The 17372-nt window shown below is 36.7% G+C and overlaps 2 protein-coding genes across 2 annotated transcripts; both read left to right on the plus strand.

The window, feature by feature from the left end:
• Window positions 1-1290: 1290 nt before the first annotated feature.
• Window positions 1291-1650, plus strand: LOC140005650 (uncharacterized). Its single transcript, XM_072046675.1, has one exon. It carries the CDS (start codon window positions 1291-1293, stop codon window positions 1648-1650), a length of 360 nt encoding a protein of 119 aa, XP_071902776.1.
• A 4475-nt stretch (window positions 1651-6125) lies between these two features.
• Window positions 6126-16318, plus strand: LOC140034961 (la-related protein 1A-like). The gene is made up of 15 exons (XM_072073896.1): window positions 6126-6333; window positions 6428-6724; window positions 7639-8149; window positions 8302-8470; window positions 8965-9055; window positions 9172-9243; window positions 9387-9931; window positions 10919-10988; window positions 11521-11625; window positions 11703-12043; window positions 12249-12392; window positions 12502-12565; window positions 15014-15159; window positions 15341-15445; window positions 15778-16318. The coding sequence occupies exons 2-15, from the start codon at window positions 6464-6466 to the stop codon at window positions 15926-15928; spliced, it is 2775 nt and encodes a 924-aa protein (XP_071929997.1). The 5' UTR covers window positions 6126-6333; window positions 6428-6463; the 3' UTR covers window positions 15929-16318.
• The last annotated feature ends 1054 nt before the right edge of the window (window positions 16319-17372 follow it).

Here is a 17372-nt window from a genome sequence, read left to right on the forward strand (position 1 = left end):
TGCACATGGGATTTCCTAATTCGAGTCAAATATGGACATCTTTGGTGGAATTTGAAAGACTTTAATTATCTTTGTTAGTTGTAGAGTTAAATTAGGAAACATGAGTTATTATTGTTTTTATTTCCTTTTTTCGAATTAGGCAATAGGCCTTTGTTATGAGTAGTAGATATCAAATAGGAAGCAAAAGTATAAGGGCCGAGTCCCGTTTGATTAGTACTTCTTAGGGAGGAAAAGGGTCAGTCAGCTATATATATTAGCAGACTAGTCACTTAGATTAGGCCTTATCTTTGTTTCGGTTGGCCGCTTGTCTTCACGTTGGGAATTTTCCCAACAATAAAGAACTAAATTCTCGTTTTCTAGTCGAATGTCAACTTGAAGACTCGGTTCCAAACATCTGTGAGATCGAATTATTTTATTTATTTATTTTATTCATTGGTATTCGTATGTTTTTTGGTTTAACTTCTTATAATTGTTTTGTTATTTAAATGTCAAGGGCCCGATATTCGAATTAACTTAATAATCTACTGCCAAATTAACCGATTAAATCTGTAATTATTTGATTGGTTAATACTAGTGGTGACTAGCGTGATTGGTCCCATGTTAGGAAAACGTATAATCTAATTTAAACAAATCTCCGTAGCGTGTTTATTGATTAAAGTTGGGCTTTTCTAATTCTTAATGCAATTGAGGAATTAAAACCTACATTCGCACCTAGGGTTATTTCTTAGTTAGGCAAATAATTAACGGTTGTACCTTGGCTATCAATAAAGTAAAGAAAAGTTGGTTGTTTATCGCGTGTATAGCAACTATAACCAATCTATTAACGAGTAATTGAATTATCTTTACATCGATGTTCAATTGAATGGACCGTGTCTAAAAAGTTGCACCTTTGCCTAGAATCGTATCTATTGTTGATTAATTCCTGTTTATTTTCGTGAGTTGCTTTTATTTAGTTAATTAGTTATTTTTATATTTTTGTACCCCATCTCTGAATTCTAAAAGAAATAAATTATCCTTAGTCCCTGTAGATTCGATACTCACCCACATATAAAATTTATATTTTTCTTGAGCAGGTAATTATTATTACACAGGCTCGACGCATATCAAATCCCTTGTGATAAGTTCAGTCTAATTTATTCCGGTAAGCCCCTTGAGGATGATCATGAAACCTTAGCCTCTCTCGATATCCAGGGTGAATCAGCTCTTCATATGGTGCTTTGGCCAAGAGATGTATTGCCAATCTCTGTGAAAATGTAAAATGGAGAGTTGTTGAAGAGGGAAGTCAAGTCGATGTACACTGTTCGCGATGTTAAAGCAATCGTGGAGAGCGTCGTTGGCTTCCCTGTGAATGAGCAGAGCCTAATGTGTGATGGACAACAACTTGATGATTCAAAGGTCCTATCTTCTTATCATATTGCTGCACAATCCATCTTAAAGATGGTAGTGCAGAATATTCAGATACTTGTTAAGGATGGTTTCAAAACAATTACTCTTGATGTGTGTCAAGATGTTATGATCAGAATTGTGAAGGACAAGATTTTTCACAAAACAGGATTGCCAGCTAATCCCCTGTTTTTGGAATCCCTGTTTTTGGAAAATGTGGGAAAACCTCTGGATAATTTTCAGAGTTTGCCTAGATATAACATTTAGAGAGTGACCACACTTCATCTAAGGAGGTTTGGGATGGTTTACTTGTATTAACCAGAAAAGAATGTGATGTTGTGCAAGAAAGATTGAGACATCCTTTGTCAAGATTTTGCTTTCTGATGCTAATGGATATAATCTTGGTGATTTGTCAAGTGGAGTTTGTTGCTTTCACTACTGTCTTGTCTTGGTGATGGACTCATTTAAGGTCATCAAAACAGTTTTGCTGTGAATAATTCAAAGCTAAAATATCCAATTTTGTCAAAAAATGCGAAAGCAATGTTTGAGTCTGGAGGGGAGAGTAATGCTTTGTTTCAGGAGCTTTTGCCTAGAGCTGGTCATAGGATTCAATTAGACTACTAAGTATGACACTAGCTAATCATAGAATTCGGAGGGATTAGTGACTTTCAAATTATCTGAAGCAGAAGATGATAATTGGCCATGGAAGGATATTTTATGGTTGATACACGAAATTTTTATGAAACCTAATCATAAGGGTGTATATTAACCAAACAACTCGACTCAGCTCGTGAATAACTCGGTCAAAGATTCGACTTCAATTTAGTGTTGATTGAGTTCAAGTAGGGTTCTGCCTACTTGATAAGAAATTTAAGCGAGTACAAATAGGAAAACCACCAAGACTCAAGTATTCGTCGAGACTTATCTTGTACAATATGATTTTTTATTATTTATTGTGAAATTACATTTATGAGTAAGATACATAGTTATGAAATTTACCAAAAAAAAAAAAAAAAAAACCGAGCCAATTCCTAAAACTTCATATTGTCAGATTTAGTCGCAAGAGAAAAGAAAATTACAAACAAGCACTATTTTAATTGTAACACGAAATCCAATTTAACACACAAAAGAGGATAAACGAATTGTACTACAATAGTGAGTAAAGAAAAAAAAAATAGTTACAGTCAAGCATAAATCTGGAGCGTGTGCAAAAAATAAAGCCCTCAGTCTTAAAGTTAAATCAGTGTTCTAATGTTCTTGATAAATCAGTGCTGGGCAACGGAGATGTTCCTTCGCTTGCAGATGTTCATAGCAAAACGCAAGAGACCATCTTGCCTATAGCCCCAGAATTCTACCACATCACCTTTCTGGAGATGATTGGCATCAACAAGCTTCATCCACCCGCCGTTGAGAGCCAACTTGTTCACGCTCGGCCACATCTTCAAATTCATGTCGAAACAGCGTTGTGAGCAATCCACCACCGTGACCTTAAGAGCCTCTTTCTGATTCAGCAGCATGACTTCTGGTTCAGTCAATACTTGCATGATTTCCTCGCCAATTTTAATGAGAAATCTGCTTTGATTTGAAGCAACATCGGACGCTTCCAATCTTTTCTCGAGTATCCAACGTGCTCCATGAGGAAGTTCTCGCTCGCGTCGAGGAGGCATTGATGCGCGGCTGCTTGAAGCAGTTTCTGTTCCTTGTTCTTGATTCACTAGATGATCGTCATCAGCCAAGCCATCCTCGACCATAACAACGACGTCGATAACCTTTCCGAACAGCTTAATTGTCTTTTCCATCTTCTTTTCCATGTTTTGAATTCGCTTGACGGTGGTCAGGAAGGATGGGAATCTGATAAACGAATGGGAAAAACAGGAGGAGGACTAATGGTAATGAGAAGAACGAAGTAACGTTGATGGGCTGTTTCTATATATCATGTTGCAGACCCTAGGGAAGGTCGGGTCTCCTAATCCGATACAGAATCAACTTTCCCGGATGATAACCTTCTCAAAAGCGTTCTTCTTGTGGCAATAGGAAACACAGTTCGAGAGACATTCTCCTTCTTCTTGTGGGATTCGGATGCTTGTTTCCTTGAAGAGGTGAACTTTCGAAATTTGCAGCACTACACTAATTGTTAAACAAGTAGGCAGTTGTATTTCATAGCAACAATATTACAACACGAAAGTCAATTTAAAGTAATTAGAAAAAAAAAAAAAAGAATAACGAATTGTACTGCAAAGCAAAGTAGAAACATTTTTAATTACACTCGAGCACAAATAATATATCAATATCAATTGAAATCAAATCTTTTTACCAAAAAAAAAAAAAACCAAGTTTTTCGAATACAATCTTACACTAATACACAATTAAAAATATCTCAAAAAACATCTCATCCATACAATATATCAAATATTTCAAAAAAAATTTTATAGTAAATATTTTTTATATACGTTATTACAGTAAAATTTTTAAAAAACACCCCCAAAAAACAGCTAATTCAAACGGAGCAAAAAGAAAAACACTACAAAACTTTTTTTAATACTTTTTAAAAAAATTTTAACACTAAATTAAGTCATCCTTGGCGAAGTTTTGACAAATTTTCGGATGAGGTATTAGTCATTTGCCCAGCCTTCCTATGTCGTGGATGATTGATACCAAAAGAAAATTTAAAGTCTTGCGTCAAGAAGCTAAATGCATAGAAATCTCTTGTGTTGCTGTAAAATCTAACGATAATTAAATTATTGTTTGGAGCTTATTAACATAATTCAATCTTTCCATCCCCTTTCCTTTTGCCAACTTATTTACGAGATGCTTTTCTTGATTTGTCTCTGCCTTTTCTCCTTGTCAAAGAGAATAAAATTTGATAACTACTAACTAGAAAAAAAAAAAAAAAAGTGGACAAATTGTTTTATAATAGTGCATTAATTCGTGTGACTGCTTTGCCCATTTCATCTTAGTGCGAAGAATTAGACTTTATTCATAATATATATATATATATATATATATATATATATATATCTCCTTTGATAAGTCGGAGATTTTAAATTCAGAACCCCCAATTTATAATCCCTCCTCACTTTTACTGTCCAACCCAACCTTTCCTCTTGTTCATTCATTACATTTGTTTCACAATTACACTACACTCCTGCAGGGTACTCATTCCATATTTCTTCTTGTTTAATTTTTTGCATGTTAATAGTTTCCTCAAAAGAAAAGATTACGATCATAGTGGAGGACATTTATGCAACCTCTCATGTGGTGATGTAAATGGATTGAATTACAAGTCAAGCAGTTAAAAGATGCAAGGAATTAATGGAAAAAATTAAAAGACGGGGCGGGTGTATGCTCCCCCGCCCCAACCCCCGTCCAATTGTTATTCCTAGAAAAGAAGGAAAAAAGGATGGAGGAAAAAAAAATTAAAAAATGAAATGTGGAATTACCCAATTATCTGTCAAGCAATGCTACCACACTCGATTGTCGAGATTGTGTCATTTATTTTCCATCAAATTAGGTGATTTCTATCCATTTTTCAAAGAAATCCAAAGGATAGCGAAATTATGTAGGTGTTTTTAAATAATGAGGAGATTTCACGGGTAACAGGCAAGTCACAAGAGGTCAGTGTATTTTATCTTCTTTTTTTTAATTTTACATTACAAACCAAAAGAATTCTAGTCTAGTATTAGCTGTAATCAACCCACAAGAAGAAAGACACATGTTCTATACCAAAATGGTCCTATCCTAAATCACAACAGTACGCAAAACCATGTTGAGTTTGACATTCAACCCCCCCCGACACTTTGGCACTTCAAGATGCGACTACAGTGCCACCGCTCCTTAGTACAGTAAAACTCCGAGTCGCCACACACACTCACACGCTTCCCACACTGAGTCACACACACTCTCACGGTCTCACCTCCCGCCCCATTCTCACAGTCACACACTCACACGCTAGCCACACTGACCGTGCCCCCTCTCGCCCCATTCTCACTCTCACCTATGGGTGCAATTCAATCGAATAGTTTGATTCGAGCTCACGAGCAATTTGATAAACTATTTCATTTGAGATTGATAGGTCGTGGTTGAACTACTCAATTGAGTATTTTGAAGCAAGTTCGAGTATGTATATTATATATTCGAAAAGTTATGGTGTTTTATGAAATACTTGATATAATGTTTAATTAATATATTATAACTATTTAAATTACTCTTTTAGGTTGATTGTTTATAATATTTTTTATCCTAATTATTTGTCAAACTCAAATAATCAAACTTGATGTCGAGCTCGACAACTTCTCGAATTTTCCGTCCTTCTTGTATTACGTTGAGTCGAGCTCAAGATTCGTTCAATCTCCTGCTCGAACTTAAAGTCTAAATAGCACCACTAGACATCAATGGACAAGGGGCACGGACAGTTGTAGGTGCAATCGTCCCCAGCGGTTTTGGTCATTTTCAACAGCACGTCACTTTGGTTGCACACGGAATAACTTTGTTTGCATAACGTGTAACTTTAGTACAAAATTTTACGGGTCTCACATACGGTATTAAAATCGATACACAATTTGTGATCTGGACTGCATAAAATTTTTTGATCAAATCATAGCCATTAACTGTTCAGATGACCGTCCCTGCCCCTTGTCCGACATCAATAGTGGAGTTCGACTCGACTCAATGTCACTCCTGTCGCACCCGCTGCCCTACTCACCCAGCAGTGATCAGTGAGCGAGTCAATTAGTCAAAATCTTCCTTTGTCCGTACCCTCCCCCAACCAACCCTAGTACAATTGCTCTCTCTTTCGTAAAACCCTGCCTTCCTTCCTTCCTTCCTTTTCTCTCTGTCTCCTCCCCCAAAAGCACCACTGCCACCCCCACCACCAGCACCACCGCCGCCAGCAGCTTGTTCTCTCTAATGGCAAGACGCACTTCAACGGCATCGTAAAACTTGTCCTTTCCTGTAATAGCATTCAAATTCTTCAGTTTCTCGAGTACAAATAATTTCGTGGAAAAAAGTTTGGTTAACTGAGTTATATCTATATATTTTTTTCTAGAGTTTATTTGTTTGTTGCTTTTTATTTTGGGGGAAAATGGCGATGGCTGAGAATGAGGGAACTGGAGGAGATGATCAAAAGGAGGTGGCCAGTGGGCCCCCCAAGTCTCCCTGGAAAACTACGGCGCCCGTTGATTCTTCCTCATCTCCGGTGACTTCCGATTCCTGGCCGGCGCTTTCCGATGCTCAGCAGCGCACTCCCAAGAGTATCTCCATTGATTCCCGCTCTCCCAAGTCTCCTCCTCCGCTGCAACAGTCAGCTCCGGCTGGAGCTGAGCCTTCCTCACCTGCTCCTCCGGTTAGTTAGAATTACTGGCTGTTCTTCTTTCTTTTATTGAATAAGTTGATTGTTTTTTTTCCTTGTTAATAGTTGCGAAAATGTAGCTTTTGTGCAGTTGGTGTAGGCTTTTGATTGGTTTTAATTGGTCGCTTCAAATGAGTTTTATATGTTTTTAAGCTGCTAAAAAGTGGTTATATTATATTTAGCGGCTTTATTGTTTACAAATCTCAACTTTTGTGTATGAACTTTTTTCCGGATTTGGCAAACAAATATTTGCCAAAATGCCACATGTATAATGAAGGAATACTGCTCCATGTATAATGAAGGAATACTGCTCCAAATGTGGAAAGGGTAATGTGCTTCGACTATCATACGACCTGAATTAAGACTTGCGAACACAGACAATGACAGTTATGTAGATATTATGCTTCAGTTTTCAAACTTCTGCACCTTATAGAAGATTGATGACTTAAGATTCAGGGAAGAATACTAAAGCTGAAGAATCCAGCTGGACAGCTGAAAATTTTGAAATTTTGTTGGGTCAAGGACAAGAATATGTACTTAAAAGCTGATTTTGATCTGTTTATGAATTTATTAGGAAGATGAGTGTGATATGTTGCAGGCTTGTTTTTGACTGTTTTATACATTTTGAAGTTCTCTTGATTTAGTTCCTTCTCAGTGGATGAAGAAATGCAAAACATAACCATCACATAGTACTAGGTGCTTTGCCTGTCAACTGCCTATGAATTCATTCAGCATCAGCTATCAGTGAAAGGATGGAGGCTTTATAGAGAAGCTATAGGAGATTTTCATGTTCTTTGATTTCAAGTGCGATGTGGTGCAAATTTACATAAAGATCCTTGTGCTTGTAGATAGTTGTATTTATTCAGCTTAAGTGACAGTGTTATCTATATATTGCTGTGGTTTTACAGGGATCAGCTGAGCAGCAAAAATCAAATGGCCGTGGAAATCCTAAGGCTTCACATAAATCCTCTGGAGTTCGCCCACAAAAAATGGGCCCCAAGCACTACCCAAATGGTGCACCCCATTTTGCTGTACCTTTACCTTATCATCAACCAGGAATGCCTCCAGTTTTTCATACTATGGTACCTATGCCACACATACCTGTTCATGGATATGTTTATCAGCCTGCCCCTGGACCTTTTCCCAGTGCAGACACTCATGTCCCAATGCAAGCTTTTACTCCAGTAGATGGTAGCTATAGACCTTCACCACGACCTGGTACTAAAGCATATGATGCCAAATCATTAAAAAGAAGACCTGAGCTACAGGACCAGAATTTCCAGTCCACTCCTAGGCAAAATCAGCAACCAGTTGCTTCTAAAGAAAATGTTCAATCCCAACAACCTATGGGACCAAGGCCTTTCATGAGGCCTCCATTTTTTCCACCTCCAGGCTTCATTGATGGGCCAGGCTTCCCGGGTAACTGTTTTGCAGCATTTTTATTACCTTGAAGAATGAGTATTCTGCCTATGGTTTCCATCAGATTTTCTCATCCTTGGTATTGGTTTGAATTTTAGGCCCTCCTTATGGGGTATTTTTTAATCAATCTGATATTATAATCCCTGATACAGGTCCTGCAGGACCCATATACTATATCCGCCCTGCTCCTCCTGGCTCTGCAAGAATGCCTTATCCACCTTTCTTTCCTCTGCATCCATTGAGCCCTGGGCCTCCTATGGTACCTTCCGCAACTGTATCACTAAGAGGCAGTATTGTAAAGCAGATTGAATATTACTTCAGGTAAATAGCATGGGATTTAACTGCTGCTGATTTTTATTTCTTTTTGAATCATGTTTGGCTCTGAATATATGTATCAACTATCTTTAAATCTACATGTTAAGCACCCTTTCCTAACTTTATAATATAATTATTTTAGAATCATGTTTGGCTCTGAATAAATGTATCAACTATCTTAATCTACATGTTAAGTATCCTTTTCTAACTTTATAGTAGAAGTCCTGTCACTGAGACTCTTCCCCCCCCCCCCCCCCCCCCGGGAAAGTGTGAATGGGCATCTGTGGATCTTCAGGGTTTTCAAAGCCTACAATTTTTCTTGGCCTCTGATTAAGTCAAAATTAGTTCTTTCTTGTTTTAGGTAAAATATGTAAGCAGTGAAATTCAAGCCTAGCCTTGGGAATTTTGATGAATAAGTTTAGGTATATTATTATCTGAAAGTTGGACTGCCTCCATTGAGGAATCTAATCTTTAATCCAACTCATTTTTCCTTCTTGTAGTGATGAGAATTTACAGAATGATCACTACTTGCTTTCCTTGATGGATGACCATGGCTGGGTTCCAATATCCATCATTGCTGACTTCAAAAGGGTATGTTTGATGGATTTATTGCATAGTTTGATGATGGTTCTTAAGGCATATATTGGTATGGTGATGATAGGACTGTTAAAACTTTGTTATTTTGAATGTTACATCTTATGTTTCAGGTTAAGAAAATGAGTACAGACATATCATTTATCTTGGATGCACTGCAGGCTTCAACTACTATAGAAATTCAGGTTGGATGTGTTTTATGTATCAACCATTTTGATTCTCTTTCTAGGTAAAATTTAGACAAAATTTCTCCTATATCTTGTATCTAACTCTCCACTTCTTTGCCCTAATAACCTGTGATGTGATGCTATCTGTGTTATTTTGATAGGGTGACAAGGTAAGAAGACGCGATGAATGGTCGAAGTGGATTAATCATAAATTGTCCCCTCTAGTTTGGTCTTCCCCTAAAACTTTGGAGAATAATGATAGTTCTCTAAGTGCTACTAATGAGATGAATCACGATAAGGACAGCTTTGACAAGGCAAATCGGATATCTATAAGAAATGAGAGGGTAGTGGATTACACATCTTCAAGAAGCAGTACTCAAGATGTGATGGTTACTGATGATGCGGAGAAGAATTATCGAGCAATTCAAATAGGAAATGTTGTTTCTGTGCCAGAATTGGTCTCTCCATCAAAAAGACAGTCCACCCGTTTTTGTCCTAATAAAGCCATGCCAGAATGTTCACAAGGACCTTCAGCAAAATCTGATGTCAATGAAGGCAATGCAAATAGATGTGCGAAGTTGCCTTCAGATGCCACTAAACAGAAAGTAGAGGACTTGTCAAATGATTTTTCAAGCACATTTATGCTTGATGAAGAGTTAGAACTTGAGCACAAGACAGACAGTAAGCATACATCTGCCACAGGAAGGTATTACATCTATTTAGATTTACTGAATGAGCTGTAGGTTTATATGCCTTTTTGATCTTGCTAATGTCCAAGGCAATTGTTCTTGGCTGACGGAATTTTGTGGATGACCATGTGTTGTGGAATGGTAGCTCTAACATTCATGTATATTCTTGATTGAACAGAGTTCATTTGCATGCATCTTCAGTGCAAGTTGGATTTACTTTATGTGATTTGATTAAGTCCTTTTGAATAAAAAAGAAACATGCAGAACTGGGAAATTCTAACACACTGAGAATTCTTATTTTATTTGGGATGGCCTAGTAGAGTTGAAAGAAAATGAGAACTGAATCAATTTTGTTTTCAATTGAGTTAGTACAGTGATTCTTCCAGGAGAGCTAGACTAAGTTTTATGATATTTCTTATCCAATCAACTCTTGGCAGTGTTATCTTTTGTCAAGGTTTAGTTAATCTCCTTTTTTTGGGTAATTGCAAGCCTATTCTTGTTTGTGTCATCCTTTCCTATTCTATCAATGTCCTGGCTGATTGATGATAATATCTAAATGGTGGTGTATGAGGTATGTAGCCAGATTTTATGTACCTAATCTGCTTGGTTTTGAATAGAAAGGACACAACAAACATGCCTGAAATAGACGATTGAAAGTTTAATAGATGTCTATGTCAGCACCTGTTGTTTTTAGTGTAATGGTTGACTAATCTGTTTCAGGCTTGAACATCGTACTGACATTAACATTATAAGATGGCCCTCATAACAAAGTTTGTCTAGTCACTGGAACTTGCATAACTCAAAGTAGTGTCATAACTTACTTTACGTGATACTGTTTTGTGTCATTTAAATTAACTACCCTTGCTGATTTTTCTTCCCACTATTTAGGAGTATAAATCTGCCAGTTTGCATGTATTTCTTAAATGCTTCTGAGAATTAAATATCGGAAATTCATGTGCTTTTTGGCTTTTATTTTTCTATTGTTGATGGAGTTGTGCCAACAGGGTTGATGATGAAGATGAAGAGATGGTTGTTAATGATCAGGCTGTTGACAGACTTGTAATTGTTACCCAGGTAAAGATATCAATCATTCCATCCCGTATCTTTGGGGGATTTGAGTTTCTTTGTTCTCAGATTTTTGCAGAAATGGGATTACTAAAGGGAAAATCGAGCTTGTCTTTTCCCTAATCTTGAGGGAATATAAATTTGCTGGAGGACGTGGTAGTTTTTGTCCATTTCTCTCTCTCTCTCTATTTTGTTCTAATTTTTATACAGTTTCTTGTGAAGGTTACCAGTCCTTTCATAGTACAAGTAGACTTAGTCTTAATGTTACACTGATCTCTCAGACTATCTGTACTTGGTCAGAGTTTTGTGAAATTCATTTCAACATCAATATTTGGACTATCATGAAATAAATTTGTTTTAGAGCTCAATCGTTAAGCTTGACTCCTGTTAACACTTAAAGCATTTGACATCATTAGTTACTGTATTAATTGAGTGTCATTCTGCCTTTACTTTCACTTAAAGCAATAGATTATATTGGTTGTAAGACATACTATGTTAGTATTGGTGGTTATTTGAATTTTTCAATTGTATACGTGTGCAGAATACTCGCATGGTTGATGAATCTGGAAGTGTTGTAAAGGGACCAAATTCCATGTCATGTGAGCTTGCTTCGGCCATAAATGATGGCCTCTTATTTTATGAGCAGGTTCGTGGAGTTACCTTTTTATGATATACTTCTCATTGAAGCCATGCTGAATTATATATGACTATATGACATCTCAGGAGCTAAAAGCTAGGCACTCTAATAATGGAAATAAAATCTCAAGCCATGAAAATAGAGATGACAGTTCCAAATCTTCTGTGGCTGCTCCAAATATGTCCAAATCAAGGGCTGTCAATACCTTGGCTGGAGGCAGTAGCAGTGAAAGTCCAGGTAGTTCCAGTTCTCGAAGGAAGCAGAATAAAGGATTTCCTAAGCAGCATTCAAATTTCATGCAGCGGCTGTTTCCCAGCACCTTTAGGAATCATGGAACTGGAAGGAACTCTTTTGGAACTATATCTGAAAGTCCTCCAAGCATGTCAGTTGGATTCTTTTTTGGTTCTACACCTCCTGATAGTCATGGGTGAGTGGTTAAAGTTTTAAATTGTTCCTTTGCATTCTGGAGCTAGTTTTATAGGTAGTGACTGCTCTTTATGGTATAAGAATTCAATTATGCATCACTTTGGCTATGGAGAGTAATTTTGTGCGCTGTTAGAATCAGATAACTCTACATTTGGGTTTTGCATAATATCTAACTGAAATTTTTTCTGAAACTGCATGAATTTCAGGATAAGGCCTTCAAAGCTGAATGCATCTCCTCGTGGCAATAGTTCTGTCGGTAGTCCACCTGTAGGTTCAGTGCCAAAGTCTTTTCCAGCTTTCCAGCATCCAAGTCATAAACTCCTGGAGGAAAACGGATTCAAGCAACAGTTGTAAGGACTTTACCCATAGGATGGGTAGTTTCTAATGTGCCAGCTAGCAATTCTGCATTCATACAGGATTCTTGGCTCACCTAAAATTATGGGTTTGTCTTTTTTGCAGGTACAAGAAGTATCACAAGCGATGCCTTGGTGAACGAAAGAAACTGGGAATTGGTTGCAGTGAGGTGTGTAATGCCTATTAACATATTCATCTTTTTTTTTCCTTTGATGTTTGAAATGCTGAAATTTTGGTTCTGGAAATTTTTTTTGGCAATCCCTTGGATTGTGGTGTTTTCTTCAGCTAGAATTGTTTAGGAATTCCCAACCATGTCAAAGACTTTTCTTCATCTCTATTTTATTCACTTTTGTTCCACATAATCTATTTTCGCATTCTGTTGTTTGTCATTTCTAACTTTCTACACTTTCTTTATCCTTCCTCCAAACATAAAACTGCCTTCCTTTAATGATACTGAAGTTTGCAAGGAAAAAATGGCTTTCGTTATGGTTCATTACTAGATTTCTGTATATTTGTGTGAGGTATCCAGGTCATGTGTAATCAAAAATATCACGTGCTCATGTAGGAGTATTTTGCTCTCTCTCTCTCTCTCTCTCTCTCTGCATAGGCCTTTGCTATGGCATGTTCTTGCATATGCTTAGGCCTCCATTTTGTTATGTTCGTGTGTTATGAATCTTATGTGATTGGATGCTCCTTCGAAGTTGAAGGGAAGGATCGGTAGAAAACTAATATATCTCCCAGTCTTTATGTTCCAGGAATTGCAACAAATATACCTGATTTTGCAAATATGAAAAAGCTTTCATCCCAGAATTTTATTCTTTTTTTCACGAACATGAATTGTCCTATTTAACTAAAAAATTCACTTGTCTTGAGATGACGTGTTGGAAAGCAAGAAATGATAGGAACATATGAATGAAAATTTTGTTTGGTGTTTGAAGACTGAAACAAAGACCAACTTTTGTTCTAGAATAAGAGAACTGACTGCTATTGCAAGTATGTTGAGAAAATGAAGGGCTCTAATTCAGGCAGCTTTCTAAAAGGACTTTTTTTGTGGAGATGGTCTGTCAAAAAAATCACATCAAGGAATTGACTCTGAAAAAATTCCAAATTTCTGATAAGGTTTTCTAATAAAGTATAATAAATATGATGTATTCTTGGTGCATGATATATACAGATTTTGCTCAATCATTTTGAGATTGAGTGTTCTTCAACTCCTGAATGGCAAAATGTAGCCAAGATATAAGTATTTGGCTATAGTGTAATGTCAATCTCCTAAAAAATAAAAGACTCAAACAGATCCCAGCTCTATACTCCTAGATGTTTGACTTTCCTGCTTGTCAGGTTGCTAAGAAATAGGATAAGAAGAATGTATGAGGCTTAAAGGAGAAATTGTTAAAATTATAGATCTGGTAATTGCTGCTAAACAGTTATAGTATACTAGATTACACAAATAATGAAATTTAATATGTTATATTTTTTGAAAGATTGTTACTCCTAGCCTTTTTTTTTCCATGTCATTCAATGATTTTTAGCTCTTCCTGAGCTTTTTATTTCCATTTCAATGATATAATGCTATAAGCTTATCTTTATTGACCATTGTAGGTGGGACATTTTGAGTCCTTGGAAGAGAACATATTAACTGATGCCCTTGTTAAAATATTTATAAAGAATACATGAGTAGCAATATTATAAATGACAATGTTCAATCTAGGTGTCATAACAAAGCAGCAGACCTTTTAAGTATATACACTTGCATCAGAAGACCTTGGTGGTGAAAGGGAAATAAATACTAATTGATGTTTCAATGTGCATGTTATGTTTGTGTATCTGCACACTTGAGTAAAGCCATCCTTTCGCCAGTTTGGTAGATGTAGACTGAGGACATAATATGACACAGTATGCACTGGTTGACATGGAACTTACATCATTTGGTGGACCGATTAAATAAATAATTGGCTGTATGGCAGAAATATCTGTATATGTGTAGGTTGGTAATATGTGTCTGTGTTGCTGTGTCATAGTTATAGATATTTATATTGTCGTGAACATTCAACACATGTTTGTATGCATTTTCATCATCTTTCATGTCTACTACTGATTGGGTAGACATACATATACTTAAGCTTGATGCATATCTCATTAAATTGTTTTTTGACAGATTCTGTGCCTCTTCATTTTAAGTGGAAATGTCTGTATTATATGATTTCTTCCATGAAATCCACCATTCTTACGACTTTACCTTTTTATTGTGTGTGCCATGTTTTTCTTCGTCATGCTGCTGACTGTTTTTTCTCATTTGAGTTACACATGGATTATCTTATGAAAGCAAGATAGTTTAAGATATTGCAGATAATGGGGCACTCTTTAAATGACCTAGAGGGAGTACAATAGTGCTTCTGATAAATTATGCTATGATATTTACAAGATGTTCAGTTGCAAGAACTACTGAGATTTTGGTACATGCTCATGATGCAGTTTCTTTGATTTGACCATTTACATCAGTTCATGTTTCACCAAGTCCATCCCTTTTTATTTATGTGATGCAAGCTCATAATATATACCATTATTTCTGTGCATGCTATGATATCTGAAGGACAGCTGCTTTCTTTTTATGCAGGAAATGAATACTCTTTATAGGTTTTGGTCATACTTTTTAAGAAGCATATTTGTAGAATCTATGTACAATGAATTCCGAAAATTGGCACTAGAAGATGCTGCTGCAAATTATAATTACGGAATGGAGTGCCTGTTCAGGTTCTACAGGTATGATTTATCAGCTACCTTTTCTGATGGACATCAAATGACATCTTCAGTCCATGCTTTCTCTCTTGGCCTTAAACCCGACGTATCTAGTTGATTCAGCATTGTATATGCTCCATCTAAACTCCGGTGGACACTTCCCTTTGCTCTCTATTTTTTTTTTTTTTTTTTTTCAAATTTGCAGTTATGGTTTGGAGAAGGAGTTTAGGGAGGACCTCTATGCAGACTTTGAACAATTGACGCTCGACTTCTACAATAAAGGCAGTCTGTACGGTCTGGAAAAGTATTGGTACGTCTTTTTGTGCTTTTGCTGTGTCTTTCTTTAATCCGCATCTCCTATGCCCCCAAACCAAAAAAGTAAGAAAAAGGTAGAGTAATGGGATTATCTACAATTTTACATGCTCCTGGAATTGAAAAAGAATGAGCAACTTTTGACTTGAAGAGCCTGCGTTGCTCTCGAATCTTACATTTATGGAGCATATAACATCTAGCATGACATAGCGATTGAATAAAATTCTGCTTGTTAGTTTCAAGAGTTTTCAGTTTGTCTGCCATGGTTAGGCAATCTTACACTGGATGTTGCAACACAGTTAATATTATTCTGCTTTTTGTCTTCTGCAGGGCACTTCACCATTACCGTGAGGAGCATGGTGAGAGATCTCCTTTAAAGAGGCACCCAGATTTGGATAGATTGCTAAGGGAAGAATATCGTAGTTTGGACGACTTCAAGCATGCCAAAGGGAAGTTTCCAGCAGTAAAAGAGGATGGCTAGTTGTCAGGCGTGACAGGTTGCAGCTTCAGTTGTCTGACATCATCAATTTTGGAAAGCCAGTTGTAACAGTTTTGCAAGCAAGTTCGTGATCCATTTTGAATGTGATAGTGATATTGTACATAGGATCTGGATAGGGTTGTCTATACCTCTGATGGCTGAATGCAGTCTTGTTTAAGATTGAAGAAGTCTGCTACCTCAGTGACGCATCCATTTTCCCTTCCAGATTATAGTTTGTAAATAGGGAGAGCAAAAATAAAAATAAAAATAAAAAAAATAATGGACATCAATTGTAATTTGCGTCTTGTGAAATTAAACATGTCCCTAACCTTAAAGAGAGAGAGAGAGAGAGAGAGAATCAATGAAATGAGAAACCTGTTTTGGAGATTACAATTGCCTTTTTTGGTTGTTAGATGATCTACTGCCTGTTTCATTTGGCAAATATTGTTGCCACCACAGAAAAAGTTAAAGTGCTGGCCGGGGAGAAGATTGGTAGCCTGATGTTGGTGAAAGTTACTTTGGCATGTGTTTGGTGGTGCAGCAAAGATGAGAAGATTTGGGATGCAAATTGCGTTTGGACAATTATGTTTATCTTTGGCTGTAGAATAAATTTCACTCATTGGTTCATTACACTTTTATTAGACAGAATGGGTAGTCTATCCTAATTAAATAAAATAATTTGTGGGTAGTAGTAGATTCATTTGCAGACAGGATTGGAGATCCAAATGGTTGTCCTGTTGCTGTTACAAGGAAGGAAGTTTGGTTCAATAATTTGACGGTCTTTTAATGTAGATCTGACAAGGGGGCGTTGAGGTGCTGGTGCAGTTGAGCTAATTTAGGGATCATCCAGTAAAAGGGTATTGGAAAAATGGAGAATTGGAATGCTTAGTTTAAAGGGTTGCGGCCAAGAGGACCGACCTAGCTATCTACACAATAATAAAGCGTCTTTGGAGTTAATTTGGTATTAACTTTATCCATTAACTTTTAGTTAATTTGGCATTAATTTTATCCATTAATTCTTAATTATCAAGATAACTAGCTTAATAATACCCATGGAAGGAGCGATTCGATTCGTGAACAACGCTAGGTATGCCTCTAGCACTAGTTACAATAGTACCCATAGAGGGAATACACATCGCATGTTGCCAAAATGGATTGAAAGTGGATGTAAAATGTTTAAATAAATGCTCGATGCAAAAATGATTTCTCCACCCTATGGTGGAAGTTGCACTAATATAATAAACTATCAATTGGTCGACAAGTTGAGTTTTGTGTTTTGATATTGTTAATTCTATTCCGGTCCATGCTGTTATTGTTGATGGCAATGTTGTAACTAAGAGCCGTGCTAATTACTCGGATTTATCCCTTAATGCAATAAGGTCATGTGGTTGGGCTTCTCAAATTTGGCAACTCCTTCTTGTTAATCAAAGATATCAACAATGGTTGG

The sequence above is a fragment of the Coffea arabica genome, chromosome 1c (genome assembly GCF_036785885.1).
Source record: "Coffea arabica cultivar ET-39 chromosome 1c, Coffea Arabica ET-39 HiFi, whole genome shotgun sequence".
NCBI classification, from domain to species: Eukaryota; Viridiplantae; Streptophyta; class Magnoliopsida; order Gentianales; family Rubiaceae; genus Coffea; species Coffea arabica.